At 46.3% G+C, this 27,848-nt stretch overlaps 1 protein-coding gene across 5 annotated transcripts in view; it reads left to right on the forward strand.

The window, feature by feature from the left end:
• The window catches only part of LEPR (leptin receptor), a 101,403-nt gene that overhangs the window by 64,010 nt on the left and 9,545 nt on the right, over nt 1-27,848 (forward strand). For all 5 annotated transcript variants that reach the window (XM_083157699.1, XM_083157701.1, XM_083157700.1 and 2 more), the window contains exons 5-15: nt 300-475; nt 5,563-5,708; nt 8,714-8,858; nt 10,533-10,826; nt 11,506-11,623; nt 13,432-13,625; nt 16,321-16,469; nt 17,462-17,615; nt 17,698-17,780; nt 19,579-19,795; nt 22,221-22,400. In XM_083157699.1, the coding sequence (XP_083013825.1) occupies nt 300-475; nt 5,563-5,708; nt 8,714-8,858; nt 10,533-10,826; nt 11,506-11,623; nt 13,432-13,625; nt 16,321-16,469; nt 17,462-17,615; nt 17,698-17,780; nt 19,579-19,795; nt 22,221-22,400 (1,856 nt within the window). The remainder of the gene's footprint in view (nt 1-299; nt 476-5,562; nt 5,709-8,713; nt 8,859-10,532; nt 10,827-11,505; nt 11,624-13,431; nt 13,626-16,320; nt 16,470-17,461; nt 17,616-17,697; nt 17,781-19,578; nt 19,796-22,220; nt 22,401-27,848) is intronic.

Below are 27,848 nucleotides of genomic sequence, written 5' to 3' on the forward strand. Positions count from 1 at the left end.
GTCCAACAACCGCTGGCAATCCACAACCTGCTGAAGAGTTACTGTTTGGTGGAGCGTCATTTGCACATGACCTACGCCTCTTATTGACCATGTGTTATTTGTAGAGGTGATCCCGCTGACGAGTGAGAGGGGGAGATTCATAAAGCTGTCTCCCTTGCTAGTAGGGATGATCTGGGCTTCCTGTATACGTTCCATTAAATTGAATTTATAGGTTATATGCCACCCTAATCCTGCATCATTTGTGATGGATGGGAATCTGTATGTGCAGCACGTGCTGACTTCTCCTGTGCTTTATCTAGGAATGACAGCTACGAGCAGAGGACGGCGCCGGATTGCAGATGCCGGGGGTACAGACTGTGCGAGTGTTCCATCCCATCTGTCACCTACAGCGACTCCTATATCTTGTGGCTGGAAATTCATGATCCTGTCCCAGCACTACTGTCCCCTCCATTGTGTATCAGCGCAGCTGCAATCAGTAAGTGACACTGCTCCGCTAATGTATCCCCTACTCAGAAATATATCCCCGACTCAGAATATGCCCCACTAATTTATCCCCTACTCAGAAATATATCCCCGACTCAGAATATGCCCCACTAATGTATCCCCTATTTAGAATATGTGCCACTAATGTGTCCCCTACTCAGAATATGCCCCACTAATGTGTCCCCTACTCAGAATATGCCCCACTGTGTCCCCTACTCAGAATATGCTCCACTAATGTATCCCCTACTCAGAATATGCCCAACCAATGTATTCCCTACTCTGAATATGCCCCACTAATGTAGCCCCTACTCAGAATATGCCCCACTAATGTATCCCCTACTCAGAAATATATCCCCGACTCAGAATATGCCTCACTAATGTATGCCCCACTAATGTATCCCCTATTTAGAATATGTGCCACTAATGTATCCCCTACTCAGAATATGCCCCACTAATGTATCCCCTATTTAGAATATGTGCCACTAATGTATCCCCTACTCAGAATATGCCCCACTAATGTATCCCCTACTCAGAATATGCCCCACTAATGTATCCCCTACTCAGAATATGCCCCACTAATGTATCCCCTATTTAGAATATGCCCCACTAATGTATCCCCTACTCAGAATATGCCCCACTAATGTATCCCCTACTCAGAATATGCCCCACTAATGTATCCCCTACTCAGAATATGCCCCACCAATGTATCCCCTACTCAGAATATGCCCCACTAATGTATCCCCTACTCAGAATATGCCCCACTAATGTATCCCCTACTCAGAATATGCTCCATGGCGTTGTAGTTGTGCGATTACTTACAAACTACAACTCATACTGAATCAGGCCCTACTGTATGTCCCATATTCTTAACCAAGAATTTCTACTAGCTGGAATGACGTTCCCCACCCACACTTTTTTATCATATCCCAAACAGCCAATCAGATTCTTTGCTCCCTAGATCCATCGCTGACATACCTCGACCCAAGCAGCGATTCCTGCGGCAGATCCCGCATGCTACAAAATACCAAATATCTCTGTGTTATAAATCTCCCACCATGTTTCATTGATTGTGTTGTAGCCCCCTCCCCCATATTTCTTTATTTCCTTTTGTATGCTATTTACCTATGGAACCCCCCCCCCACCCCACCCTTCTTCTTTCCCCCCCAAAAAAAGAAGGCGGTGAGGCTGTCAGTCATACACTGCCTGGTTTGTTAGGTTCATATACATTATTCAGCTCAGAAATGTGCAGCCTTTAATATGTATTAACTTCAAATAAATGCCTAATGTTTGCCCAGGATAATTGTTTATATGCATACAGATAGTGGTAGATGCTCAAATTAGTTCAGTAAAACTTTTCAGGTGCATGCAAGGGAGGGATTAATACTTAGTAAGTAACAAGACATTGGTTCCCCCGGCACACTGAATAGTTTTAGCAACCAATCTTGAACTAGAATGTAAGGGCATGCCGCACTAAAGCCACCCAGCCCAACCAGTCCAGGGGCACCGCACCCCACACCACTGTTACCCTAAATTGGGTCTACAATTAGTCAGCAAGGAGCCACATGATAATGACTCCTTACTTGGTATATCTGAACTAAGAGCTACCTACCTTGGAGCAACCCCAGACTACTCCATGTGGCATATCAGGACCTGCATCTCCGCCTAATACAGGCTCCTCTCTGCCTCTCACAACATACATACAGATAGTGGTAGATGCTCAAATTAGTTCAGTAAAACTCTTCAGGTGCCTGCAAGGGAGGGGTTAATACTTAAGTAAGTAACAAGACATTGGTTCCCCCGGCACACTGAATAGTTTTAGCAACCAATCTTGAACACTACATGATAATAGAATTCAGAGATATTGGTTACATATACCTGCGCAGGTGTATGACATGCCCCCAAGCCACGTCAAGGCTTCTCTGTATATTGGGGGTCCCTAGCGCTATATCTAGGTGCAGGGTGTGGCACCCCAAAAACTATCATAAGCTAGGAGGCCCAGTGCAGCATGCAAGTGAGATACTAAGTGTTAATAATTAGTGATAGGAAGCCGAAGCTATACATAAGGAGAGAGATAAATGAAATGTAATTAAAATAAGAGATAGAGAGTGTTAGTGAGGGAAAAGTGTTAATAGAATGTAAGGGCATGCCGCACTAAAGCCACCCAGCCCAACCAGTCCAGGGGCACCACACCTCACACCACTGTTACCCTAAATTGGGTCTACAATTAGTCAGCAAGGAGCCACATGATAATGGCTCTTTACTTGATATATTCAAACTAAGAGCTACCTACCTTGGAGCAACCCCGGACTACTCCATGTGGCATATCAGGACCTGCATCTCCGCCTAATACAGGCTCCTCTCTGCCTCTCACAACATACATACAGATAGTGGTAGATGCTCAAATTAGTTCAGTAAAACTTTTCAGGTGCATGCAAGGGAGGGGTTAATACTTAGTAAGCAACAAGACATTGGTTCCCCCGGCACACTGAATAGTTTTAGCAACCAATCTTGAACACTACATGATAATAGAATTCAGAGATATTGGTTACATATACCTGCGCAGGTATATGTAACCAATATCTCTGAATTCTATTATCATGTAGTGTTCAAGATTGGTTGCTAAAACTATTCAGTGTGCCGGGGGAACCAATGTCTTGTTACTTACTAATTGTTTATATGCACAGGCGGTATTGATGTGGTTGTACCTGCCGGACACTTCCACGGTTTACAAAACCCATAAGCCCGCAGCATTCCTGCATCCTTGCCCTAGCATCACAATGTGAGCAGGAGTCGTGCGCTGGCATAGGAATCGGCTATCAGTATTCTGTTAGTAAGGCTGTAACACACAGCATGTATGGAGGCCGCGGTCTGTTCACAGAGTAACAGCAAATAACCTCAGCAGGTGTCCTTATTATCTGATGCTAAGTTATGGCTTTGATGCTACACAGGGGCTACAAACATACTCATGTGCGCTCAGCGAGATGTATAATTCAACACATAGACGCTGCGTCCACAGGAAAGCAGTACCGCTCATTGTGTATGCCGCGGTCTGCTGCTGTAGCCTGTGCTTATAATATCAACAGGCTCATTCTAATATATCTCATAGAATTGGGGGAGTGGGAAATATGCGCGTCTCCACTAATTGGGGCGAATAACGAAGATCCCGTGAGTTTTGCTGCCTTATAGTGATAAGGAAAAGTCTGAAAGCCTCTCGGAGGCGGAATGGTACAGGAATTCCGCTTTGGTGCAGGTGTAACCAGCAATGGGGCATTTAGCAAGAGAACTAGGAGTCACTATTTCAGGTGACTTAAAGGCAGGGAATCAATGTAGTTTAAAGAAGCTTGGATTAAGGATATGAATATGAAAACACACAGCTCCGTACTCTGCTGTACATGTCAGTGTAGAACACAGCCAGAAACCGGAGGGAGATGGTCAATAATGCTATCTCAGGATGGCGTTATTATCACAGGGCTGTCTTCAGTATTTTATAAATACAATATATTATATCATTTTAGTAAATTTGGCCGGATCACATTTTACCATTAGAAGTGTGTCAATGTAAATTAAAATGGTTTTGAGCCGTTTTTGAGAAGAAAAAAAACAATCCAAAGTCCTTTAATATATTTCAGTACCATCATGCTTATGCTGTCAAATCAGTGGGGCTAAAGGCCCATACACACTAGGCAACTTTGAGCTGAAAGCAGCTCAGTTTTGTGTTTTGAGCAGCTTTCAGCTCCAAAGCCGCCCAGTGTGTACCGGGCAGCGCTGAGCACTCCCACATCATCGCTCGGCAAGCCGCTTATCTGCTGGTATTACCAGCAGAGGAGTGTTGCGGTTGGACGGCTTAACATAGCGCCCTGCTATGGAAAGTCGTCCACCCCCAGGGATAATTGCTAAAATCGGCGAAAAACGCTCAGTGTGTATGCAGCGAGCATTTTTCAGCTCAGCGATTTTCCCCCAGCAAATCGCCCAGTGTGTTTATGGACCTTAACACTTATAGCTCTTTCCCTTCCACTATAAGGTCACTTCAGCATATTTTCACATACAGATGGCTCAGCTCTCATTTTATTGTCAATCGCCGCTGCTTGCCATCCGCCAGAAGGGGGCGCGCACGCCCAATTCTGATGGAGCCCGCCACCGCCTCCTTGCCACCTCCAGGCCACTCCCCCGTAGCTGCCCGCACCCCCCCCCCCCCCCCAACCCTGCCTGTCTCCCTGGAGTGGAGACAAGCAGGGATTTCGCTCCCCGCCACCATGTGAAGGGGACGCGCACCCTTCCGTCAGATGCAGCACTTCTCCGCCAGTGGCCCTCATTCCGATCTGATCACAGTACAAATTCTTTTCTCAAAATGGGAAAAAAAACATGTGCACTGCAGGTGGGGCAGATGTAACATATATAGAGAGAGAGTTAGATTTGTGTGAGTTATTTTGTTTCAGTGCAGGGTAAATACTGGCTGAACTGTTTATACACTGCAATTTAGATTTCAGTTTCAACACACCACACCCAAATTTAACTCTCTCTGCAGATGTTACATCTGCCCCACCTGCAGTGCACATGGTTTTGCCCATTTTGAGAACAAATTTGTACTTCGATCAGATCTGAATAAGGCCCAGTGTCCGCCAGCTCAGGGAATCTGTCCGAGAGTCGCTACAACTGTATATTCCTGTGCGTTACTAGTGTTGAGAAAATATTGAGCACTTACACAAGTGGCAAACTAGGCCCGAGACCTTTAGCCTCAACGTAAATTCCCTGTAATTGCACGTTTGCCCTCAATATGTTGTGTTCACAATCAGCTCACACAGCCACATTGATGGATATTCCCATTAGTGCTAATCGCTTTACATTGTCCAGCCTGTTGGTCAAACATTACTCTGGCATAAGAAATGGATTTCAGCTAATGAGTTATCACTGAGAGGAATGTATCCATAACATCTCTCTCGCCCCAGGACCGATCAATGACCCTCTCATTTATCCGTACGGAGCACTGTAATTACACGTGTGACGTACAGTAGGTGCCCCGGGGGGACCACACAGATCAGTATCACTGCTCTTCATCTACCGCGTTCTTGTCGCCCACAGTACGACCCGACTCTCCCAGCGATCTGCGGATAGAGATAACGGAAGAAGGGAAATTAAAGGTCCTGTGGTCTGGGCCTGTGCCGGGAACCCACAGGCTTCAGTATCAAGTCAAATATTATTCCAACGCAACTGAGGAAAACTCGCAGGTAATTAAAAAAAAAATAAGAAAAAAACTATTTCACGCTCCAGTGTTGTTCAATTAAGATATTATTGCAGAATGTAATTGAGGATGTTACTAAAGGCGATGACTAATCAGCAAACTCGTTATTACAGCTCTGGCCTCTAATGATAAAGAGAGTTTAAAAAGGTTATTGCATGTGTTGTATAAAGTTCTAATGATCAAGAGACTCATTAAAATGTAAATTTGAGAGCAAAATAAACTGTTACTAGCGAACTATAAATGTCACGCAATGTACAACAGACAGCACAGGGTGAAAGGACGTTCAGGGCCCTATTTATCAATAGTCACATTTTGTAGTGCAATTTGGTCATGATGTTAGCATCCAAAATCTCATTGCACTATGGCCCTTATTCTGATTGAGTCGGACGGCTGCGTGTTCGGTCAGACGGCCGATGTATTGTGTTTGCGCATATGCAGAGGCGTTTCTGCAATCTGAATACTGCGTGAATTCCGTACAGAAAACGATCGGTCGGAACAATTCGAGCAGGGGGTGGAGAGGGGTATGAAGGGCTGTTTGGGCTCGTTACCATATTTGTACGCCCCGTGTTTCATGGGCGTTCCCATGAAAACGCTGGGCGTTCGTACAGTAATCCGGCCGTGACGTGCGTGTGGGGGGGCGGACAGCTGACATAGCCGGATGCTATCTGCCCGCCCATATCCCTGCTATCATACAGAAATGTCCGAGTGGTTTGGAGCACTCGGTGCTGTCTGACCACTCGGTCCATCATTCGATGGACGGCGACCATCGGAGGATGGGGGAGGTTCCCACAGATGGGGGAGTTGTGCACATGAAACATCCACTCGCGGTCCGTTCGCTCGGTGTCTTACCGCATTCTGACAGTGTGAGCGATCCGTACGGTAGGCAGGGCTAAGAACACTCGGTGGCCGTCCGAAATACCCATCCGTCCGAGTCAACTAGAATAAGGGCCTATGTGGTAATGACAACAGAAACTACCCAAATGACCCTGATCAAAAGTTTACAAACCCTGGAGATTTTGGCCTGATATCATGCACACAAGTTGACACAAACGGGTTTGAATGGCTACTAAAGGTAACCATCCTCATCAGTGATCTGTTTGCTTGTAATCAGTGTGTGGGTATAAAAGGTCAATAAGTTTCTGGTCTCCTGAAAGACCCTTGCATCTTTCATCCAGTGCTGCACTGACGTGTCTGGATTCTGAGTCATGGGGAAAGCAAAAGAATTGTCAAAGGATCTGCAGGAAAAGGTAATTGAACTGTATAAAACAGGAAAGGGATATAAAAAGATATCCAAGCAATTGAGAATGCCAATCAGCAGTGTTCCAACTCTAATTAAGAAGTGGAGAATGAGGGATTCTGTAGAAACCAAATCACGGTCAGGTCGACCAACAAAAATTTCAGCCACAACTGCCAGGAAAATTGTTTGGGATGCAAAGAAAAATCCACCAATAACTTCAGCTGAAATACAGGACTCTCTAAAAAAAAGTGGTGTGGTTGTTTCAAGATGCACAATAAGGAGGAATTTGAAGAAAAATGGCTGCATGGTCGAGTCGCCAGAAGAAAGCCATTACTACGCAAATGCCACAAAGCATCCCGCATACAGCACAGAGACAAGCCTCAAAACTTCTGGAACAAAGTCATTTGGAGTGATGAGACCAAAATTTAACATTTTGGCCACAACCATAAACATTGCGTTTGGGGAGGAGTCAACAAGGCCTATGATGAAAGGTACACCATTCCTACTGTGAAACACAGAGGTGGATCGCTGAGGTTTTGGGGATGTGTGAGCTACAAAGGCACTGGAAACCTGGTCAAAATTGATGGCAAGATGAATGCAGCATGTTATCAGAAAATACTGGAGGTAAATTTGCCCTCATCAGCCCGGAAGCTGCGCATGGGACGTACTTGGACGTTCCAACATGACAATGATCCAAAATCCAAGTCGACCTGTCATTGGCTACAGCAGAACAAAGTGAAGGTTCTGGAGTGGACATCTCAGTCTCCTGACCTCAATATCATTGAGCCACTCTGGGGAGATCTCAAATGTGCAGTTCATGCAAGACCAAGAACTGGAGGCTTTTTGCGAAGAAGAATGGGCAGCTTAACCATCTGAGAAATAAAGAGCCTCATCCACAAATACCACAAAAGACTTCAAGCTGTCATTGATGTGAAAAGGGGGCAATACACGGTATTAGGAACTGGGGTTTGTAAACTTTTGATCAGGGTCATTTGGGTAGTTTCTGTTTTTATAGAGTAAACACAGTTGTTTGACAATAAATGGCTTCACCCAACAACTAACCATGGGTGACAGAAAAGTTTGTGAGTTATCATTCATATTCTCTGACAAATGGCCAGAAATCACCAATTCTGCTAGGGTATGTAAACTTACGAGCACAAATTTTGGGAAGTCTCTCCCCATGGACTACAGGGGCACAACACCATCTTCAGCTGGTTGTCAATTATAAGAATATGCAGCAGCGAAGGGGAGAGCTGGTGTCAGGAATGGTGGGTGGTACTAAATCACGCAATTTAAGTCATTTTAGCCACGCCCACCTCCCCAAAGAGTCGTGAATGCCAGTATTGCCCACCCTTCTCGGGGGCTGGGAGGGGAACCCGATTTTCAGGACCCTCCCGGCCACTCTAGGAGGGTGTGTAAGTATGACGTCACCTCTCCTCTACGCTGTACATGTTCAGCCCTGAAGTCTCGTCATGTGTCTAGGATGTAACGCACAGGGATGGGGTATCGCCCAACCACAGTAACTGCTATATTACATTAGTACATAGCCAGAACAAATGTAATAAAGATAATATTACATGTCACATGGCTTAATTAAATAAGGCCAGCAGTGCACATACGCAAAATGCACAAAAAAAAATCACAGTGTGCTCAGCAGCAGGGGACAGCGATGCGGCATTGCGAGGGCGCAGACAGGAAAATGTACGGGTGTCCGTCACTGTTGTTGTAGATGCTAACAGTATATCTCTTGCCAGTTTTACCTGATGGCGGAGGAGCCGTATGTCACCCTCAATGTCAGCGCGTCATGTTCCCCACTGGTGTTTGAGGTGCGTTGCAGAAGGCTTCCCACACCGGGGGTTTGGAGTGACTGGAGTGTTCCCACAGTCCTTAAATTGCAAGGTTTGTTGAAAAACCATTGAATTTACTATTTATTTTCCCCGTTCCTCTCTATGGCCCTTATTCTGATCGGTGCGGCCCGATCAGAATATGCGGCCACGACCGTGCAGGCGAATCCCCGCCTTCCATACGGATCGCCACCTGCCGTCCGTACGCGGATATGTGGCGATCCGCATGAAATTGGACGGGGATACGCCTCCTCCATGGTGGGAGCAGCCCCTGCATTCGATGGTCGCCGAACATCGAATGCAGGGCCGCACGCTCCACCAGGTCCCGCAACACAAGACCACACGGACACTTGTCCGTGTGAAATCTTGTATGGGGGCGGGCAGCTGACATCCGGCGATGTCAGATGCCCGCCCCGTACCCACGCGTCACGGCCTCATTACCATGCATACGCCCCGCGTTTGCATGGGAACGCCCATGAAACGCGGGGCGTATGCATAGGGTAATGAGGATAAGTAGCCCCTCACGCCCCTCTACGCCCCCTGTGCGGCGTATAGAGAATCCTTGCGGCGAAATCGCCTGCACATGCGCAGAGTGACCTCTGCACATGCGCAGAAGATAAACATCGGCGGCCCGTACGCAAGCGGGAATATCCGCATCGATCAGAATAAGGGCCTATATTTCCGTTTTATGCTGGCTTTGTGTTATTACTAGACTGTTCATATGTCATTGTGAGCATATCATTTACTTTACTTGAGGGGCGCTAGAAATCACAATATACGATTTGGGCTTGCCCGCAACTTGGTATTAGTCACTTTTGGGCTGATTCAGAATTTTTAAACAGAGCACCTTGTACACCTTGAGCCTAATTCAGTTTGGTTTACAAAAGCAAACTCCTTCTTTAATGGACAAAACCATGATCCACTGCAGGTGGGGCAGATGTAATATGTGCAGAGAGAGTTACATTTTGGTGCAGGGGGGTGTTCAAACTGAAATTTTAATTTTAGTATAAGAATAAAGCAGCCAGTATTTACTCTGCACAGAAACAATATGACTCACCCAAATGTAACTATCTCTGCACATGTTGCATCTGCCCCACCTGCAGTGCAGCATAGCTTTTCCATTGAAGATGTTTGCTTTTGCACCTTCTAATGGCCATGCTGCACTGCAGGGGGGAATGGGAAGGGGCTGCAGATGTAACAGGTGCAGAAAGAGTTATGCTGTGGGTATACACTGGCCGATATATCAGCTCCAATGATATGTCTGTGAACGGTGTCGGTAACAGACATAACGCCCAATATATCTAAGTATATACCGGACGTTCTGCCGTACACCTGTACACCCGCACCAGGAACCATAGATAATTTGACAGCTCAACTGGGCAGGTACATGTCAGTCACAATGGATCAGGCAGTGTGTATGGAGAACAAGCTTTAAAAGGGAGAAACCAGAGATTGTTTGGGCCTTTGTGGGCCGCAAACACAGCCTAGGCCTTGCAGTACCACGTGTTGAACTGGCAACACATGCTGCGACTTAGTAGTTAAGTGGCTTGCTAGGCCGTGTAGTTCAGCAACAGCTTACGGCCACTTGCAATAGGCAGACTACCTTGAAGAGAACGCTGTACCCTACAAACGAAATTACACCATAGAGATCATTTGTATTATTTGGCAGAATTGCATCCGGTGACTTCTCCGCCCTGATCCGTACGATTGTTCTGCGTCCTCTCTGCAGGTGGTTTTTATTTCCCGCAGAAGGTTCTGGCTGGGAGCGGCTCCAACATCTCCGTCTACTGTATGTACTGCAACAACAACAGGAAGGTTCCTTCCAAGGATATAACATGGGGTCTCAATATGGTCGAGGAAATCCCCTCACAGCAGTACAGAGCAATCAGCGATTATATTGGCAAAGTCACGCTTACGGATGTCATCGCCACAAAGCCACGGGGGAAATTCCAGTATGACGCGCTCTACTGCTGCGTTCCTGGCATCGGATGCCAACCCCGATATGCTGAGATATACGCCCTGGGTAAGAGTCCTCATTACTATTTGTTCGGTGTCCCTGGTATGTTCTGTAACCTGGTGTCAGCTTCTTATATACTCCCTATGGCTGCCCGCGGTTCCTTGTAGGGGCCCATAGAACGCAAAGCTGAGAGTATGCAGTAACTAAGGGACTGACTCAGACCCAATCGGTCAGGCCGGATTTGGCCCCGTTTCCGATTTTGCGGGTCCGCGTATGGGCGAATATGCGCATTTGCAGACCTCCTGTGCGAAACACCTTCATCTGCAAGAACACTGATGTGATGAATCGGCCTTTTTCCATCTGGCGCAATCAGATTCCAGTAAGATTTTTAAAATTGTTTGGTTGATATAAAATGATAAAATATATCTATTCAATTGTAGAGGCAGCTAAAGCTCTTTGCGTAACTAAATTCCCTTGCCACACTAAGGGCCAGATTCTCTAAGCTTCAAAAGTGATAAAATGGAGAGTGATAAACAGCCAGCCAATCAGCTCCTACCTGCCATGTTACAGACTGTGTTTGAAAAATGTCAGGCAGGAGCTGATTGGCTGGCTGTTTATCACTCTCCATTTTATCACTTTTGAAGCTTAGAGAATCTGGCCCTAACGGTCCTGCTGTCTACGTGTTACCGTCTTCCGTGCATTTAACATTGTTTTACTGATACATTATTCTGCAATTATTCCACAGATGTTAATAACAGCATCACGTGTGAAACTGCGGGAAATGTCGCAGAGATGACCTGCCGATGGAGCGCTAAACAGGTCACGCTACTTAAAGAGAGCACCGTAACGCTTCGATACTACCAGTGAGTGCATAACATGAGGTTTTGTCTTTATATACTGTATGTAGAACAAATGCAAACGTTCCAGCCACTTGGTTCTTTCTGATGAGATTTACTTGTAAAATACTTTGAAATTCTGTATTAACTATAATTTGCAGCAATCTATTTATTTATTCATGTAAATATCTATTTGTTGACCTTTAGTTATATTAGCGCCAGCATATCGGATGTGTTGTACATATGGGAATATACAGCAACTTCCAACATAGCCCATTCCAGCAGTACACCATATACTGTGTCTGGGTTACAGCGGGAGAGAACAGTAGTGTACAGTGCGGCCAACTGCCCAAGCATTGGCATTGGATCCACCCTGAGGGCGCAAATAAGGGACGTCCATACACCATCAATTTGTAACTACCATCTCTATTCGGCCTTATTCAGGTCTGCTCACTAAGCAGCGAACATTTACTGCTTAGAGAGCGGGTAAATGCCGCCCACCGGTCAAGCGAGCGAACGCCTGCCGCCGAATGTCCCCACCAGCATGCAAATGGATGTGTACCCTTACACGTCCATTCACATGCGGCATATGGGCAAAGAATCATTCGATGGTCACCGACCATCGAATGATTTTTCGCCCGCTCGCAGATACAAGGCAGTCTGAACTGACTTTTATTTGGGCCAGAGATGACCGAAAACAGGGCGGGCGCTGACATCGTGTGACATGAAACACCGGTCCCCAAACTGAATATGCTACATACCGTATCAACCTGAATCACCCCCAATGTCTGGGTATTATCTGTAAACTGTCTACCACAAACCTCCCAGTGATTGTTGCCCCTAATGGCCATCAATGGTTTTGACAACGATGATGGAGATCCAGTGGACGTACATAACTATGCCCTAGCCTTTTCCTGATTGGCTTGTTGGCCTCCTCCCTCAGTGGCCTGCTGTACCCCTTCCCATTGTTGGTTTCAAGCCGTCAATGTTAACCACCAATGGTCATACTGTATCTAGAGCAGTGGTTCCCAACCCTGGTCCTCAAGTACCCCCAACAGTGCACGTTTTCCAGGTCACCCGGTAGGTGCACTCATTATTCAGGCACATTTGAAAAGATCCACAGGTGGAGCTAATGATAGCACTTGTGATTCTGTGTGGAGACCTGCAAAAACGTGCACTGTTGGGGGTACTTGAGGACCAGGGTTGGGAATCACTGATCTAGAGCATAGAGAGTTCGTTCTATTCTCCTCCCATAATAACAAGTGTAGCACTACATACTAAAGGACTTTTATAGGGTCAGGGTCATGCCAGGTTAACGGTCTGTGGTTCATTTTTTTATTTATTTATTGTATGGTGTTTTCTTTATCCTCATACGCACATCATGAATGTTGAGACATCGAGTTCATGGAGAGACAGATACATTTGCATCTGTCTGTATGCAATAACTCTCCATTTGCATCTGTCTGTATGCAATAACTCTCCATTTGCATCTGTCTGTATGCAATAACTCTCCATTTGCATCTGTCTGTGTCAGTTCCATTATCTGATAGGATTCCCGGCGTCTGGCAGATGTCCATGCCGCACACTCTGCCAACATTACTCCGGGATCCACTAGATCCTGTAACGCCAGCCCTTGGATCTATAATCTTCCGGATAACCCATACGCGCCCTGCTCTGCTCTGCGTCGGTAACTGAAGCACTTTAGCATTGTATCGCTATACAGGGGTCAGCTGATCCATTTTCCTCTTCTTCTGTTTAGTTCTAGTGATAGAATGTACATATTGATATATCATTTAGCCGCTGGGTATAATATTATGTTGTTTTGTGTCTTGCAGGGACATCAGTAATTGTTATTTGAAGGATAGAAATGATAACGCTGCTACGAAAAACTGCATATTGGAGGACGGCTTCTATAAATGCATTTTTAATACGACTAAGCCCACTTATAGGTATTACATGTGGGTGGAAATACAGCATCCGATGGGCACATTGCAATCTCCACCGGTGTGCATTAAGCCTATCAATAATGGTGAGTACATTTCCTCATTGGTCTACAGTGTGCGGCTCATCTCTAAAGAAATGAGGCAGCCATTTTGTCTGGTGGCCGTCTGAGAAGGGGGCTGGCTGGCTGGAGAGAGAGAGAAGGGGGCTGGCTGGCTGGCTGGCTGGAGAGAGAAGGGGGTCGGGTGTCGAGAGAGATAGGGGAATAGAATAGCTAGAGAGAGAGAATGGGGCTGGCTGGAGAGAGAGAAGGGGGCTGTCGAGAGAGATATAGGGGAATAGCTAGAGAGAGAGAAGGGGGCTGGCTGGAGAGAGAGAGAAGGGGGCTGGCTGGAGAGAGAGAGAGAAGGGGGCTGGCTGGAGAGAGAGAAGGGGGCTGGCTGGAGAGAGAGAAGGGGGGTGGCTGGAGAGAGAGAGAGAAGGGGATTGGCTGGAGAGAGAGAGAAGGGGATTGGCTGGATAAAGAGAAGGGGGCTGGTTGGAGAGAGAGAAGAGGGCTGGTTGGAGAGAGAGAAGAGGACTGACTGGAGAAAGAGAAGGGGGCTGGTTGGAGAGAGAGAGAAGGGGGCTGGCTGGAGAGAGAGAAGGGGGCTGGCTGGAGAGAGAGAAAGGGGCTGGCTGGAGAGAGAAGGGGGCTGGTTGGAGAGAGAGAGAAGAGGGATGGCTGGAGAAAGAGAAGGGGGCTGGTTAGATGGAGAGAAGGGGGCCAGCTGGAAAGAGAGAAGGGGGCCATCTGCAGCGAAAGAAGGGAGCTGGCTAGAGAAAGAGAAGAGGACTGGCTGGAGAGAGAGAAGGGGGCCACCTGCAGCGAGAGAAGGGGGCTTGCTAGAGAAAGAGAAGGGGACTGGATGGAGATTGAGAAGGGGGCTGGCTGGAAACAGAAAAGAGGGCTGGAAACAGAAAAGAGGGCTAGGGATGGCCATTGGTGCAGTCACCATCGATGGCGATATTGCAACCACCCATCGTTAGTTATAAACTATGTGATGGATAACCATCAATTGATTTAGCTATAGATGGTCATCCATTATCTTTGAATGGCCTGTGGGCCAATCAGAAAGTGTCAGGGTGGAGCTATGCTCACTGTCCCAGCACCTTGGAGGAACAAAAAGAAACATCGGTTCTCCTGTGCCATCGATGTAGGGAAACCATCTGGTTCTCCCACAACGATGGCAAAAGTATTCAACATCGGCCATCAACCATGGTCAATGGCCATCCCTAATAAGAGCTGACTGGAGAGAGAGAAGGGGCTGGCTGGAGAGAGAGAGGGGGCTGGCTGGAGAGAGAGAGGGGGCTGGCTGGAGAGAGAGAGGGGGCCGGCTGGAGAGAGAGAGGGGGCCGGCAGGAGGTACAGAAGATGTTGATGTCCATTCCTGCTTAGCCTTGTTAATGAGGCGTAGCAAAAATTGTTATATAATACATCTGTACTTGTTTCCCAGCACGGCGCCAGCGATAAAAATTGTATCCATCGGGACCCCCCGAAATCGCGTCGATCGCATCGCATGCAACCAAATCGCATGCGATGCGATCGACGCGATTTTTACATTGGAATCAATGTAAAATGGTCCCTGAGACCCGATTTTACTTTGGCCCCAATGTTAAATGGCCCCCAGACCCCAATTTTTATTGTTTCCCAACCCAGATGAGTCAAATGCCCCCCCATTGTTTACGCCACCCCACGTTCAACCCCTACCCGAAGCGTGGCGAGCGTTGGCGACCTTTTCACACCCCCACTATCCACGTCGTCGTGGAGTTGATTTTATATAGCGAGGCGAGGGACGCTCATTACTTCACAGGTATTACGCGTCCGCTCGCCACGCTTCGGGCTCGGTGGCTTGCTACACTATATAAAATCAACTCCACGCCGACATGGATAGTGGGGGTATGAAAAGGTCGGAGGACACGTACCGCCGTCCCTCGCGGGCTCGCTGCGCTCGCCACGCTTCGGGTTGCCGTTCATTGTGGGGTGGGGTTAACAATGGGGGGGCATTTGTCATGTAAAATACCCATAAGGGTGGGTATACAAAGAAAAATCGGGTCCATTGGCCCATTTAACATTGTTCCCTATGTAAAATCGCATCCATCGCATCGGTTGCATCGCATGCCTTAACTTAAGGCATACGATGGATGCGATTTTTTAATTGTAGGGGAAAAGGCTAAAAATAGCCCTAAAATTGCGTCGGTCGCGTCCATCGCGACGGGCGCCGTGCTAGGAAACAAGTACCAATACATCTTCCACTAAGCACCAGAAATACATGTAATATAACCAATAATAAACTTCTATACTGTTCCTATGTTAGTTTAGTTTTCGCATTTCACTTTCCACAGTTATCCCGTTTTTGCAAATTTGGAATAGAAATGTGAATTTTGGGAGCGCGCAAAAGCCCATTTTCATGGCAAAAAAGCTGCAAAAGCCATGAAAAATTGCAATCACGGTAAATGACTGATTTCGTATCCAACTGAATTCAGCATGTACTGTATGGGAGTGTTTCTGTCCATTTGGTGCCACCTGCTGGTGGAAAGTGAAAATTCTACACAACAGGCTGCTGTGTTAGTATGTAGAGATTGAGGGCCTGATTCTGCTTGACTCTGCGTGGACCGAATTCGAGCCAGTGACCAATGTTACGGGTCTGTATCAGGCCTACTGTGTATAATATTTCCATATGCTGTGTATGGGTAGTATTTGGCAGGGCGATCTAAAACCACCACGTGACCTTTGTCCATAGTGAAGCCGTACAGTCCACTGATAGTCCAAGCGGAGGTGACAGCCGGCACGGGGCATTTACATGTGACCTGGATCCCGCCGAAATTCGAAGTGTACAAATTTATGTACCAACTTCGTTACCGAGTTCAAGGCCAAGAAAGCGAGTGGCAGGTATTGCTTGGGACTTTACCTATTTTTTTATTTTTTTCTCCATTCTGAACGCTAACGGGATATTACACATTCATAGTATCTATTATTGTACTTGTTTACTTGAACGATGTATGTTGTCCATTGCTTTATCGAAAGTTACTGTATATCTTTGTGTTCTCATTGGTTACGTCATAAATATGCTCTGTCAATACATTGCATACCCTCCAACATGACCCATTCCATTAGGTACAAAATGCTCTGTTCCTGGACTTCCCTGCTAGTAGCAGTTACAGAGGTTGGACTCCAGCACAGACCAAAATTCAAAGAGGGGGGGGTCACATCAACTGCCAGTGAGTCCAGGACAGTGATGTTTGAGGTGGCAGTAGGTGTGGCTCCCCTATTTGAATATTGGACAGTGGTGCAGTCCAACCTCTGTAACTGCCACTGGCAGGGAAGTCCAGGAACAGAGCATTTTGTACCTAATGGAATGGGTCATGTTGGAGGGTAGGACATTGTAATGTGTGTTTTATACGTTACTGCTTCCAGTTGTAGTCCACGTGGCTTGTAAATTGTGAAAAAGTTCATCAAAAGAAAAAAATCATGAAAAACTCCAGTCAACCTTTTTTCTTGTGTTGATTTTTTTCTGTGTAGGCCTAGTGCAATGTGTTGGTAATATGTAAGCACATGGTTTAATTGGTTGCCATAGCAACATCCCATGTGAAATAAAACTTCCATCTTAGTAAATTTCCCCCAAAGAATGCTGGGAAGTCTAGGAGAAATGTGGAATAAGTAACGTTTGAGTCCTAAGATTCTATCACGATTCTGCTAAACGGGCGGATGGTTGAAGCAAGCGCATTGTGTACCGTGCGCATGTGCGGGTGTTCCATAGTCGTTTGGGCTGTGAATATGCAGCATGGCAAACAGGTCTGAATGACCCCTATCATCCCGATACCACTGCAGATAGTTTAGCGAAACCTTCATGGAAGCCACATTCAAACGCTTGTGTTTTCCAGGTCCTACATATATACAACGGTACAACTGCCAATATACGTGACGTCGGCGCCTGCGAGCCGCACACCGTGCAGATCCGCTGCAGAGCGGTCATCCAGCCCAGATACTGGAGCGACTGGAGCCAGCCTGTCAACACAGCGATCAGAGACGTCAGAGGTGGGTTTCTTATTACATGTCCATATTACAGAAACGTGAATACATTCAGAGGTCATAGGTTTTTCATATATATCTTTTTCAGCACCTTTAAAAGGACCAGAATTTTGGAGAATTGTCCAGAAAAAGATTATTCAAAAAGGTGACAATATTACGCTAGTCTGGCAGGTAAATAATCGATTTATAATTGATGTGTGTATAATCACTGAAGCATGCTATATATATACTACTAACTACATAAAGTAAGTGACGACTAAGGGGCAAATTCAATTAGCCACAAAAGGGCGTTTTTACATTAAAACCTGTGGATTTACAGCGAATAGAGAAAAACACCTATTCAGTTATTCACTTGCGCATGAAAATGTATTTTCTGTAATTTTACCACATATTTCAATTCATTGCCTCTGAGCAGGTGATAAACTGGGGGAAAACCCCTATTTTAAGTTAAAATGTTGGTATTTGGTGCCTGATTCTGTAAGGATCTGTCCCCAGCGTATTCGCGCCAGGGATCGATGGCGCTGCTCTGCGCAGGTGTAGAGGTGAATATATGCTGGGTGGCACACGCGTATATGATTTCCCCCCTTACCCTGGCATTTGAATGGATGTGTCAGCTACACTTCCGAATGACGGCTGATTAGTGGGCGGTACTGAATCGGTCCTTGATCCAGATCTCCCGAAACACCTCCTGATTGATTGAATACCTAGGCACTAGGAAGTTTTGGTACTGCTTTCCTAGCACGGCACCCACGATCTAGATTGTATGTGTGGGGCTGATATCTCAAGCATCTTATGCATCTTATGTGTTTGTGCGGCATAAGATGCATGAGATGATGCAATCGACGCAATCGGCGAGATTTTTACATTGGAATCAATGTAAAAAGGTCCCAAAACCCAAATTTTAATTGCTAACCCCCCCCATGGGTGAAATGGCCCCCCCCATTGTTAACGCCACCCCACTATTGACGCCAACCCGAAGCGTGGCGAGCGCAGCGAGCCGACGAGGGGCGGCGGTACGCATCCTCCGACCTTTTCCTACCCCCACTATCCACGTCGGCGTGGAGTTAATTTTATATAGTGAGGCGAGCGCAGAGAGCCACCGAGCCCGAAGCGTGGCGAGCGGGCGCGGAATAGTGGGGGTATGAAATAGTCGGAGGACGCGTACCGCCACCCCTCGCGGGCTCGCTGCGCTCGCCACGCTTCAGGTTGGCGTTGATAGTGCTGGTGGCGTTAACAATGGTTATTGGGGGCTCACGATTTTTTATCTCATGGATCCCATGCATCTTATGGATGCATAAGATCCATGAGATTAAAAAATCGGGTCCATCGCGTTGATTGTATGCCTTAAGTACCTTAAACTTAAGGCATACAATCAATGAGACGGGCGCCGTGCTAGGAAAGCAGTACCGACGTTTTTAATTATTTTTAATTGTCCAATCCTTAGCGTAAAAAAGTGCAAAATTATGGAAATTGGGGTATAAGGCCTTAGTATATTGGGTTTCTTTATGAGTGGGACAAGTATTTTTTAGGCTTCCAGGTGGGATTAATCATTTTTCTTGAATCTTTTTCAAATTGGTATAAAATGACCCAAATATATACTTACAGTAAACCTATATATTTATGTACTCCCAATTTAATTTGTAGCACTTATTTTAATGAAAAACGCTTCCTTTCTATCATTTTTTCACTTTTCTTTTTTAAATATCCATATAACAGCAAAACAGCAATTTAACCTAATTTAAGTACCTGAAAATACTTTTATTACATCCAATTAAAAACTTCTATATTGTTATCTGATGATAGTTTAGCTTTTTTTTTGGGGGGGGGGGGGGGTACAGGCAGGTTTTCCGATTTTACACTTTTCTTTGCCGGCAACAATCTGTTCTGCAAATAACATATTATTGGGTAAATGAGGTATTCCCCTTTGTACAGTATAGAACCTGATATAGTTCTGTTTTTATGTTTCCAGCCGCTGCAGAAGGAACCGTTAGTGTGCAGCCTCAGCGGGTACGAAGTCCTACTCCAAGCATCTGACTCGCTCAGCTGGTCCCAGAACATCGGGAACACCACCAATTACACCTTCACCCTGCAGCACAGCTCAGTCACAGTGACCGTCAGGGTCCTCAACTCCCTCGGCCATTCCAAAGTGAACCGCAACTTAACGCTGTCCGAGAAAATGAGCTCAGGTAATACGTGGGGGGTTCGCGGCATTGGTGGTGGTTGTGAGATTGGGTGGGTCTGTATAATAATGGAGGGGGTCTTATTAATAATAATAATAATGATAATGATATTTATATAGCACTTTTCTCCCAATAGGACTCAAAGGGGCACATTTATCAAAGAATATTTCAGGCTAAATCCCCGAAAATACCCGTTTTAGAGGGTTAGCCGCAAATATTAAGTAGAACCCGAATGTATCGAAGGGGGATCGCAGCAGGAATCTCCGATCCCTGGTGCGATCCCCCCTTCACCGCTGTGGGGATGTATCAACATCGGGCAGCCCGGCTTCGCATCCCTGGGCTATCGCCATTCTGAGATGGTGATAACCATTGCTTATAGCCATTGTAGCCTACGGGCCCCGGCGGCAGTGCGGTCAGCGGGGTCAGCATGCGCAGACACCCCCCCCCCGTCATCTGGCTCCGGACATCGCAGGGACGGGCTCTTTTCGGAGCCATGTCCCTGCTTCCTGAGGTATGATACATACCTCTGATGGGATCGCATTTACAATGCGTTCCTGGGCGGTAACATTCCACCCAGATTGCATTGTAAATGGGCCCCAAAGTGCTTTACAATTGTTTTTAAAATAAACTCATAATTACATTCCTAGTCAGTGTGTACATAACGTCCGACATACTGTATGACCAGGAGGAATTGTAACGACAAGTCCACGGTCCATAGGATGTTGTCTCTGATACATTAAACTATGTCCCCATTTGCTGGACCCATGCCCCAGGCTTTACCCTTTTACCATAAACAGAACTATACTATGGGGGTTATTCTGATTCACTCGGAAAGGCACAATCACTCTCTAATGGACAAAACCATGTGCACTGCAGGTGGGGCTGATGTAACATGTGCAGAGAGAGTTAGATTTGGGTGGGTTGTGTACTTCAAACTGATATCGATATTGCAGTGTAAAAATAAAGCAGCCAGTATTTACCCTGCACAGAAACAAAATAACTCACCCAAATCTAACTCTGCACATGTTACATCTGCCCCACCTGCAGTGCACATGGTTTTGCCCATTAGAAGTGATTGCGCCTTTCCGAGTGAATCAGAATAACCCCCTATATACTATATACTAGCTACAGACAGTAGGACCTCAGCGCTGTCTCTCCAGCTGTCCGGCATGTGTTCCAGCCTCCGTGTTCCGTGCAGATCTGGGGAACATTTATCTGTGCCGCATTTCTTATTACGTTGTATAACAATCATCTATTAGATGCACTGATCAGAGTATATAGGGGGCGTACAAGGGGCCTGCAGCGTGATTCTCCCCCAGGGCCACAGATGTTCGGAGGGTGGAATTTGGTGACGTGGGCAGTACGTACCTGTGCAGCTGTGTACTGGGCTATAATAGTCCCCGTAGGCACCCGTACAATATATTTCCCCACAGGGCAATAATTCAGCACTTGGCGGGAGGGGGGGGGGGCGTTGTTTCCCAGCTGCGATACTTGTCAGCGCAGCATCCTTTTGTATTACTGTGCCGAGGGCGGAACAATCACACACACAGTTATTTTTCGGGGCGGGGGAGTTGTTAATTTTCTTTTCATTGGCTGATACATTTCTATTTGCATATAAATATACTGTAAAGCAACCAATCACAATCTACAGAATATCTTATTTATTTAATTTAATAAAAAGACAAAGAATTCTTCCAGTAATCATATCCATCCAGGGGTGGATCCAGAAAAAATTACGGGGGTGGGGGCACATGCCTTGCCCCCCCCCCCCCCTAAATCCGCCACTGTATCCATCTTATTACTATATACTGTTGTGATTTATTAGTAGCTGATTTTTTTAAATTTTTTTGTGGATGGGGCTCATTTACACATGATCTTGCAGTTATATAATACATTTGCAATGACCCAACGCAGCCAATGAGGAGATACTTTATATCCTGGTGCTGCTGTAGCTTACTGAGTGAAATCTGTTAGATAATTGATTGGCTAGTATAATGAGATTATTGCACCTAAATGCGATGTTATATGAACGATTACTTGTCTTGGATTGGACAAAAACTTGCATCATTCTAATCTGATAGGTTTAAATATTTATCTAATTTGCATAGCCACTCCCCTATGTGCATTTTATTTGTCTGTGAATCAATGCATTGATTCTTACACGCGGTCCTCAGAACCCCAAACAGTTCATGTTTTCCAGATCACCTGGGGATTTTTAAAATGTGACAGTTGGTGGTACACAGCAAACCTGCCAGGTTATCTGGAAAACGTGACCTCTGTGAGGACCTGAGGACCGAATTTGGTTCCTGAGGACTGAGTTTGAGAACTACTGATCTAGATAGTACAGCGGCCAATGTGAGGGATTCAGCGCTGTTATATGTGATTTGATGCCAATGTCCGGCCAGTAACCTGATTTGTTTTCCTCCACAAGTTAAGGCAGTGAAGTCGCTGGATGTGTACCTCCTAAACAGCAGCGCGGTCGCCATGTGGAACTTGCTTCCCATATCGCAGGATCCTTTGGAGCTTGTTCTGGAGTGGAGGAACCTTCGAGATATGGCACAAGTGCGTTGGGTATATGTTCCCCCCAATGTTAGCAAGTATTACATTGAAGGTGCGTATAAACTGTTGTATATAGACAGGACTTGTACCGGGCAGGGTCACCTGCTTCCAAATCACCGGGCGGGCCATCAGTTACCTGAGTTGAGAATAGACACATTGATATTAATATTTACATTACCAGGAAGACTGAAATAACCGCAGATATTATGTCCGGATTACAAATCATGGCGCCTTTGGATAAAATTTGAAAACTTGTTTTAAAAAAAGTTATAATATACTTTTTGTGAGGTTCAGTATATCTACAGTGAAAAGATAGACAAACAGTCAATATGTCTACCTCAGATGGCCAACACGCAAAAGGTCAGCATGGAATCAGTAGACAGTAGTCAACAGGTAGAAAAAAGTTAACATGAAAATAGTCCACACAAAACAGTGACCCGAGTGGAAACGTGAACCCCCACGTGCTTGCTGCTCTCGCCACACTTTGTGGAGGTCAACGTTCCCAATCGTAATCAACATGGATGGGAAATTATGAAGATGTAAAAAAAGAATAATTAAACCCGATGTCAACCACATGTGTGTTGACTTTCGAAAACTGTAAACATTTTGAACTGTTGAACATTACAAAATATACTGATTAAAAAACTGTCAGTAGTACAATGCAGCTATGTCCGCAGTACTGTGCAGCTATGTCAGCAATATGATGCAGGTCTGTCGGTAGTACTGTGCAGCTATGTCCGCAGTACTGTGCAGCTATGTCAGCAATATGATGCAGGTCTGTCGGTAGTACTGTGCGGGTCTGTCAGTAGTACTCTATGCAGCTATGTCAGCAATATGATGCAGGTCTGTCGGTAGTACTGTGCGGGTCTGTCAGTAGTACTCTATGCAGCTATGTCAGCAATATCATGCAGGTCTGTCGGTAGTACTGTGCGGGTCTGTCACTAGTACTCTATGCAGCTATGTCAGCAGTACTGTGCAGCTATGTCACTAGTACTCTATGCAGCTATGTCCGCAGTATTGTGCAGCTATGTCACTAGTACTCTATGCAGCTATGTCAGCAGTACTGTGCAGCTATGTCACTAGTACTCTATGCAGCTATGTCAGCAGTACTGTGCAGCTATGTCACTAGTACTCTATGCAGCTATGTCAGCAGTACTGTGCAGCTATGTCACTAGTACTCTATGCAGCTATGTCAGCAGTACTGTGCAGCTCTGTCACTAGTACTCTATGCAGCTATGTCAGCAGTACTGTGCAGCTCTGTCACTAGTACTCTATGCAGCTATGTCCGCAGTACTGTGCAGCTATGTCACTAGTACTCTATGCAGCTATGTCAGCAGTACTGTGCAGCTCTGTCACTAGTACTCTATGCAGCTATGTCAGCAGTACTGTGCAGCTCTGTCACTAGTACTCTATGCAGCTATGTCCGCAGTACTGTGCAGCTATGTCACTAGTACTCTATGCAGCTATGTCCGCAGTACTGTGCAGCTATGTCACTAGTACTCTATGCAGCTATGTCAGCAGTACTGTGCAGCTCTGTCACTAGTACTCTATGCAGCTATGTCCGCAGTACTGTGCAGCTATGTCACTTGTACTTTATGCAGCTATGTCAGCAGTACTGTGCAGCTCTGTCACTAGTACTCTATGCAGCTATGTCAGCAATATGATGCAGGTCTGTCTGTAGTACTGTGCAGCTCTATGCAGATCTGTCAGTAATACTCTATGCAGCTCTGTCAGTAGTACTCTATGCAGCTCTGTCAGCAGTACTACGCAGCTCTGTCAGCAGTAGTACTATGCAGCTCTGTCAGCAGTACTCTATGCAGCTATGTCAGTAGTACTCTATGCAGCTATGTCAGTAGTACTATGCAGCTCTGTCAGTAGTACTATGCAGCTCTGTCAGTAGTACTATGCAGCTATGTCAGCAGTACTGTGCAGCTCTGTCAGTAGTACTGTGCAGCTCTGTCAGTAGTACTGTGCAGCTCTGTCAGTAGTACTGTGCAGCTCTGTCAGTAGTACTATGCAGCTCTGTCAGAAGTACTATGCAGCTATGTCAGTAGTACTGTGCAGGTCTGTCCGTAGTACTGTGCAGCTATGTCAGCAATATGATGCAGCTCTGTCAGCAGTACTGTGCAGGTCTGTCAGTAGTACTATGCAGCTATGTCAGTAGTACTGTGCAGCTCTGTCAGTAGTACTGTGCAGCTCTGTCAGTAGTACTATGCAGCTCTGTCAGCAGTACTATGCAGCTCTGTCAGTAATACTATGCAGCTCTGTCAGTAGTATTATGCAGCTCTGTCAGCAGTACTGTGCAGGTCTGTCAGTAGTACTATGCAGCTATGTCAGTAGTACTGTGCAGGTCTGTCGGTAGTACTATGCAGCTATATCAGCAATATGATGCAGCTCTGTCAGCAGTATTGTGCAGCTATGTCAGTAGTACTCTATGCAGCTCTGTCAGCAGTACTATGCAGCTATGTCAGTAGTACTATGCAGCTCTGTCAGTAGTACTATGCAGCTCTGTCAGTAGTACTCTATGCAGCTATGTCAGTAGTACTCTATGCAGGTCTGTCAGTAGTATTATGCAGCTCTGTCAGTAGTACTATGCAGCTCTGTCAGTAGTACTATGCAGCTATGTCAGCGCAGCTATGTCAGCAGTACTGTGCAGCTCTGTCAGCAGTACTGTGCAGCTCTGTCAGTAGTACTGTGCAGCTCTGTCAGTAGTACTATGCAGCTCTGTCAGCAGTACTATGCAGCTCTGTCAGTAGTACTGTGCAGGTCTGTCAGTAGTACTGTGCAGGTCTGTCAGAAGTACTATGCAGCTATGTCAGTAGTACTGTGCAGGTCTGTCAGTAGTACTATGCAGCTATGTCAGTAGTACTGTGCAGCTCTGTCAGTAGTACTGTGCAGCTCTGTCAGTAGTACTATGCAGCTCTGTCAGCAGTACTATGCAGCTCTGTCAGTAATACTATGCAGCTCTGTCAGTAGTATTATGCAGCTCTGTCAGCAGTACTGTGCAGGTCTGTCAGTAGTACTATGCAGCTATGTCAGTAGTACTGTGCAGGTCTGTCGGTAGTACTATGCAGCTATATCAGCAATATGATGCAGCTCTGTCAGCAGTATTGTGCAGCTATGTCAGTAGTACTCTATGCAGCTCTGTCAGCAGTACTATGCAGCTATGTCAGTAGTACTATGCAGCTCTGTCAGTAGTACTATGCAGCTCTGTCAGTAGTACTCTATGCAGCTATGTCAGTAGTACTCTATGCAGGTCTGTCAGTAGTATTATGCAGCTCTGTCAGTAGTACTATGCAGCTCTGTCAGTAGTACTATGCAGCTATGTCAGCGCAGCTCTGTCAGCAGTACTGTGCAGCTCTGTCAGCAGTACTGTGCAGCTCTGTCAGTAGTACTGTGCAGCTCTGTCAGTAGTACTATGCAGCTCTGTCAGCAGTACTATGCAGCTCTGTCAGTAATACTATGCAGCTCTGTCAGTAGTATTATGCAGCTCTGTCAGTAGTACTATGCAGCTATGTCAGCAGTACTATGCAGCTATGTCAGCAGTACTATGCAGCTCTGTCAGTAGTACAGTACTATGCAGCTCTGTCAGCAGTACTATGCAGCTATGTCAGCAGTACTATGCAGCTCTGTCAGTAGTACAGTACTATGCAGCTCTGTCAGTAGTACTATGGAGCTCTGTCAGTAGTACTATGCAGCTCTGTCAGTAGTACAGTACTATGCAGCTCTGTCAGTAGTACTATGTATCTATGTCAGTAGTACTATGCAGTTATGTCAGTAGTACTATGTAGCTATGTCAGTAGTACTATGCAGCTCTGTCAGTAGTACTATGCAGCTATGTCAGTAGTACTATGTATCTATGTCAGTAGTACTATGCAGTAATGTCAGTAGTACTATGCAGCTCTGTCAGCAGTACTATGCAGCTCTGTCAGTAATACTATGCAGCTCTGTCAGTAGTATTATGCAGCTCTGTCAGCAGTACTGTGCAGGTCTGTCAGTAGTACTATGCAGCTATGTCAGTAGTACTGTGCAGGTCTGTCGGTAGTACTATGCAGCTATATCAGCAATATGATGCAGCTCTGTCAGCAGTATTGTGCAGCTATGTCAGTAGTACTCTATGCAGCTCTGTCAGCAGTACTATGCAGCTATGTCAGTAGTACTATGCAGCTCTGTCAGTAGTACTATGCAGCTCTGTCAGTAGTACTCTATGCAGCTATGTCAGTAGTACTCTATGCAGGTCTGTCAGTAGTATTATGCAGCTCTGTCAGTAGTACTATGCAGCTCTGTCAGTAGTACTATGCAGCTATGTCAGCGCAGCTATGTCAGCAGTACTGTGCAGCTCTGTCAGCAGTACTGTGCAGCTCTGTCAGTAGTACTGTGCAGCTCTGTCAGTAGTACTATGCAGCTCTGTCAGCAGTACTATGCAGCTCTGTCAGTAATACTATGCAGCTCTGTCAGTAGTATTATGCAGCTCTGTCAGTAGTACTATGCAGCTATGTCAGCAGTACTATGCAGCTATGTCAGCAGTACTATGCAGCTCTGTCAGTAGTACAGTACTATGCAGCTCTGTCAGCAGTACTATGCAGCTATGTCAGCAGTACTATGCAGCTCTGTCAGTAGTACAGTACTATGCAGCTCTGTCAGTAGTACTATGGAGCTCTGTCAGTAGTACTATGCAGCTCTGTCAGTAGTACTATGCAGCTCTGTCAGTAGTACAGTACTATGCAGCTCTGTCAGTAGTACTATGTATCTATGTCAGTAGTACTATGCAGTTATGTCAGTAGTACTATGCAGCTCTGTCAGTAGTACTATGTAGCTATGTCAGTAGTACTATGCAGCTCTGTCAGTAGTACTATGCAGCTATGTCAGTAGTACTATGTATCTATGTCAGTAGTACTATGCAGTAATGTCAGTAGTACTATGTAGCTATGTCAGTAGTACTATGCAGCTCTGTCAATAGTACTATGCGGCTATGTCAGCAGTAATATGCAGCTATGTCAGTAGTACTATGCAGTAATGTCAGTAGTACTATGTAGCTATGTCAGTAGTACTATGCAGCTATGTCAGTAGTACTGTGTAGCTACAGTATGTTACTGTACCCATCCTTGCTGGCGGGTCGCCAGAACGTACGCGCTGGCGACCCGCCAGCAGCCTCGCCAGCGAGGAGACTGAGACGCACGTGCGTCTCACGCGCACGCGCGTCTCAGTCTCCGTCGCTAGCGCGACGGAAACCCTGTCCGTCTCCGCCTCAGGGAGACGGACAGGGTTAGGGGGGGTTAGTGGGGGGTGCGGGCAGGCGGCAGGGACCCCGGCTTACCGCCGGCAAGCCGGCGGGGACCCGGGGAACTGATGGAAGCGCCGTCGGAAGGGGACGCGCGCGCCCTCTCGTGCGCGTGCGTCCCCTTCTCACCATCGCCATGGCGCTGGCGGGGGATGGCGGCTGGCGACGCCAGCGCCATCCCCTGCAAAGATGGGACCTGACCCATCTGTATGTCAGTAG

The sequence above is a fragment of the Crinia signifera genome, chromosome 8, assembly GCF_055691185.1.
Source record: "Crinia signifera chromosome 8, ASM5569118v1, whole genome shotgun sequence".
Classification (NCBI taxonomy): Eukaryota; Metazoa; Chordata; class Amphibia; order Anura; family Myobatrachidae; genus Crinia; species Crinia signifera.